The sequence below is a fragment of the Pseudorasbora parva genome, chromosome 25 (assembly GCF_024679245.1).
Source record: "Pseudorasbora parva isolate DD20220531a chromosome 25, ASM2467924v1, whole genome shotgun sequence".
Lineage (NCBI taxonomy): Eukaryota > Metazoa > Chordata > Actinopteri > Cypriniformes > Gobionidae > Pseudorasbora > Pseudorasbora parva.
Genome location: NC_090196.1, coordinates 35512955 through 35517671, shown reverse-complemented (window position 1 = coordinate 35517671; position 4717 = coordinate 35512955). Strand labels below are relative to the sequence as shown.

At 47.5% G+C, this 4717-nt stretch overlaps 1 protein-coding gene across 1 annotated transcript in view; it reads left to right on the top strand.

Moving 5' to 3' along the window:
* Nucleotides 1-446: 446 nt before the first annotated feature.
* The window catches only part of LOC137064685 (PDZ domain-containing RING finger protein 4-like), a 43232-nt gene continuing 38961 nt past the window's right edge, over nucleotides 447-4717 (top strand). The window contains exon 1 of the mRNA XM_067436149.1: nucleotides 447-599. Within this exon, the coding sequence (XP_067292250.1) occupies nucleotides 450-599 (150 nt within the window). The 5' untranslated portion in view covers nucleotides 447-449. The remainder of the gene's footprint in view (nucleotides 600-4717) is intronic.

The following is a 4717-nucleotide window of genomic DNA, read 5'->3' as shown; positions in this document are numbered from 1 at the left end:
ACACGATCTGAGTTCGCACACATTATCCTCTGTCTCAGTTCAGTGCATTAGTGTCTGTGTTTTATTAGTAGTATAGATTTATGCGATCCGCCATAAACTGAGCCACTTACTGCGGTTGTGCATGCGCTCATATTTCACAGATCATAATATTATGCATATGGTTGTGTGTGTGTGTGTGTGTGTGCAGTCTCTGCAGATTGGTGACCTACTTTGCTTTTATCATCTTATGTTGATAAGCTTCTGATCAGCTTCTCCAGTGAGGAGAGTTTAAGACTAAACACTGGCACAAAAGAGCCTCATTGTCTCCGCGCAGACCCCGCCCATCTACTCAAGCCACGCCCCCGCATGCATACGCGCCAATATTCATAGGCTGAGCCGCTGAAGGGGGCGTGTCCGCGGCGCGGGGAGAGCGAGCCGCGGCTGTCGGACGCCAGAGGCTGCGCGCGTGCATGCGGCGACACACGGATGAGCGCGAGAGCCGCGAGCCGCCGCGGGAGAGCGAGACGGTCACGGCTGCCACGAGCACGAGGATGGGCTGCAATCTGTGCAGTTTACCGAAGAGAGAGGAGCATTACAAACTACTGTACGAGATCGCACAGGTGAGCGAGGCGCGCTCCTGACACTGAGATCGCACGCACAGGTGAGCGAGGCGCGCTCCTGACACTGAGATCGCACAGGTGAGCGAGGCGCGCTCCTGACACTGAGATCGCACAGGTGAGCGAGGCGCGCTCCTGACACTGAGATCGCACAGGTGAGCGAGGCGCGCTCCTGACACTGAGATCGCATAGGTGAGCGAGGCGCGCTCCTGACACTGACTGACGGAGTTTCGGCTGCGCGGTCCGGGCGCATTACCTGCGTGCGTTGAGCGATCTTGTGTGTGTGTGTGTGTGTGTGTGTGTGTGTGTGTGTGTGTGTGTGTGTGTGTGTGTGTGTGATGGGTAGGTTTAGGGGCTGTGTGTGTGTGTGTGTGTGTGTGTGTGTGTGTGTGATGGGTAGGTTTAGGGGCAGTGTGTGTGTGTGATGGGTAGGTTTAGGGGCTGTGTGTGTGTGTGTGTGTGTGTGTGTGTGTGTGTGTGTGTGTGTGTGTGTGTGTGTGTGTGTGTGTGTGTGTGTGTGTGTGTGTGATGGGTAGGTTTAGGGGCAGTGTGTGAGTGTGATGGGTAGGTTTAGGGGCAGTGTGTGTGTGTGATGGGTAGGTTTAGGGGCTGTGTGTGTGTGTGTGATGGGTAGGTTTAGGGGCTGTGTGTGTGTGTGTGTGTGTGTGTGTGTGTGTGATGGGTAGGTTTAGGGGCAGTGTGTGTGTGTGATGGGTAGGTTTAGGGGCAGTGTGTGTGTGTGATGGGTAGGTTTAGGGGCAGTGTGTGTGTGTGATGGGTAGGTTTAGGGGCAGTGTGTGTGTGTGATGGGTAGGTTTAGGGGCAGTGTGTGTGTGTGATGGGTAGGTTTGTGTGTGTGTGATGGGTAGGTTTAGGGGCAGTGTGTGTGTGTGTGATGGGTAGGTTTAGGGGCAGTGTGTGTGTGTGATGGGTAGGTTTAGGGGCAGTGTGTGTGTGTGTGTGATGGGTAGGTTTAGGGGCAGCGTGTGTGTGTGTGTGTGTGATGGGTAGGTTTAGGGGCAGTGTGTGTGTGTGTGATGGGTAGGTTTAGGGGCAGCGTGTGTGTGTGTGTGTGTGTGTGTGATGGGTAGGTTTAGGGGCAGTGTGTGTGTGTGATGGGTAGGTTTAGGGGCAGTGTGTGTGTGTGATGGGTAGGTTTAGGGGCAGCGTGTGTGTGTGTGTGTGTGTGTGTGATGGGTAGGTTTAGGGGCAGTGTGTGTGTGTGATGGGTAGGTTTAGGGGCAGTGTGTGTGTGTGATGGGTAGGTTTAGGGGCAGTGTGTGTGTGTGTGTGATGGGTAGGTTTAGGGGCAGCGTGTGTGTGTGTGTGTGTGTGATGGGTAGGTTTAGGGGCAGTGTGTGTGTGTGTGTGTGTGTGTGTGTGTGTGTGATGGGTAGGTTTAGGGGCAGTGTGTGTGTGTGTGATGGGTAGGTTTAGGGGCAGCGTGTGTGTGTGTGTGTGTGTGTGTGTGATGGGTAGGTTTAGGGGCAGCGTGTGTGTGTGTGTGTGTGTGATGGGTAGGTTTAGGGGCAGTGTGTGTGTGTGATGGGTAGGTTTAGGGGCAGTGTGTGTGTGTGATGGGTAGGTTTAGGGGCAGCGTGTGTGTGTGTGTGTGTGTGATGGGTAGGTTTAGGGGCAGTGTGTGTGTGTGATGGGTAGGTTTAGGGGCAGTGTGTGTGTGTGATGGGTAGGTTTAGGGGCAGTGTGTGTGTGTGATGGGTAGGTTTAGGGGCAGCGTGTGTGTGTGTGTGTGTGTGTGTGATGGGTAGGTTTAGGGGCAGTGTGTGTGTGTGATGGGTAGGTTTAGGGGCAGTGTGTGTGTGTGATGGGTAGGTTTAGGGGCAGTGTGTGTGTGTGTGTGATGGGTAGGTTTAGGGGCAGTGTGTGTGTGTGTGTGTGTGTGATGGGTAGGTTTAGGGGCAGTGTGTGTGTGTGTGATGGGTAGGTTTAGGGGCAGCGTGTGTGTGTGTGTGTGTGTGTGTGTGTGATGGGTAGGTTTAGGGGCAGTGTGTGTGTGTGTGTGTGTGTGATGGGTAGGTTTAGGGGCAGTGTGTGTGTGTGTGATGGGTAGGTTTAGGGGCAGCGTGTGTGTGTGTGTGTGTGTGTGTGTGATGGGTAGGTTTAGGGGCAGTGTGTGTGTGTGATGGGCATATACCATGTATGGTTTTTACAAATAAAACCATCATTTTTGGAAATGTACCATGATTTTCAATGGTTACTCCACATAATACATTATTTTTTGGGCATGGACCATGATTTATGTAGAGTTTTACACATAATACCATAGTTTTTTACAGATATTGATGATTTTATGATGGTTTTTCTACGGTTTTACGATGGTTTCTGCACATAATACTATAGTTTTTGGAGATAGTTTCCTAATCTTTTTCAGTGTGATAATACCATGTATGTTTGGCCATGGTGCTTACTGGGCCGTTTTCCTCATAAGACCATAGTTTTGGGCATATACCATGGTTTATCCACATAATGCATTAGTTTTTGTAACTGTGCCATGATTTACAATGGTTATTCCCCATTTTTGGAGATGGAAAACGATGTTTAACGATGGTTTCTCCACCTAACACTAGAGTTTTTGGAGCTGGTTTCCTATAATAGCATGTATATTTAGTGCTCTGCTTACTATGGTTGTTTTCCACACTGGACCCTAGATTCTGGATATAGTACTATACACTCAAATAATAACTCATTGGACAAACTCAATTTAATTGAGGGCAGGTTTTCCATCTAATAAATATGTGTAGCCCCAAATAGTAACAATCTAATTCAAGCAATGAAATGTAATTGTTGAGTTGGTCCAACTCAATTTTACCAGATACAGTTTAAGTTATATTTTTAAACTTATAACATGACTTTTTTGAACGTGTCATACTTTCATCATCATACACAATGTATATAATGAAAATGTAAGAAAAGCCTGGTGTAACGCCTGCCATTACCGTAGATCTCTGAGGCGCCACTCTTCAGCATAATCAGAAACTCCTCTAAATGTCCACCATAACTGAACATTAAACACTAACATAAACTAACAACATCTTTCCCTTTACAGAAATCATAAAATAACACTTTAATCCCTACATTTACTCTCATAATTTAGTCCCTTGCAAAGCATGCTGGGAACTACAGACCCACTGCCGTTAGTGATGCCAACACATATTTTATGTAGTTTTAACACAAATTAATCAGGTAAAGTTTTAAATATATTAGGTTGAGGTTGACTGAACACATTTAAGTTACATTTGATCAAAATTAGATATGTTTATGTAAAGTGAACATAATTTAAATGTGTCGTATCTATGAAGGGCCTGGTCCATTGTTTTGAGTGGACCGTTTGAGGCTTGAACACTAGCCCCATAACTCGCTGCTTTACACATGTTCCTCTGATGCCATGCTTTGGTGGATGATAAATACACAGCACGGTAGCTTTAAAGTATTCTTTGCTTTAGCATTCGACACATTTATACAGTGGTCATTTAGGACCGTTGGCATCGGATATCTAAAGCACCGTAGATGTTTTCTTGGATGAGTTCTGTTGAGCGTTTATGATGTCCTTGATGATGAGCAGCCACACACTGATTTAATGGATCCGTCTGATGATCCCTGATTGATTCTCTGCTGAGCGTTTCATTAACTCTTATGGTGCTGAAGGGCTTTAAAAAACTCCTCCTGTGTGATTTATAAGCCTTTTGTAAAGTGGGGCCATGGGTAATGTCCTCATATTTCACCCTCTCCTGTAATACCTGTGTCATACCCATGGCATTATACACATTTGAGTCCTCATATGTCACACACACACACACACACACACACACACACACACACACACACACACACACACACACACACACACACACACACACACACACACACTCGTCATGTTCGCGGTGGTCTCATTAGCACTCGTGGAAAATGATCCCCGGTCTTAATAAACGTGAAATGTTCGGAGTGTGTGTGACGGGAGGTTCGTGGGTTAATTGCTGCCGTAGTTCTGTAACGAGGAGTTTTGACGAATGTCCTGCGGGCAGCTCGTTTTAAGTAGACCGCTTCTGAGTTAGTGTGTGTGTGTGTGTGTGTGTGTGTGTGTGTGTGTGTGTGTGTGTGTG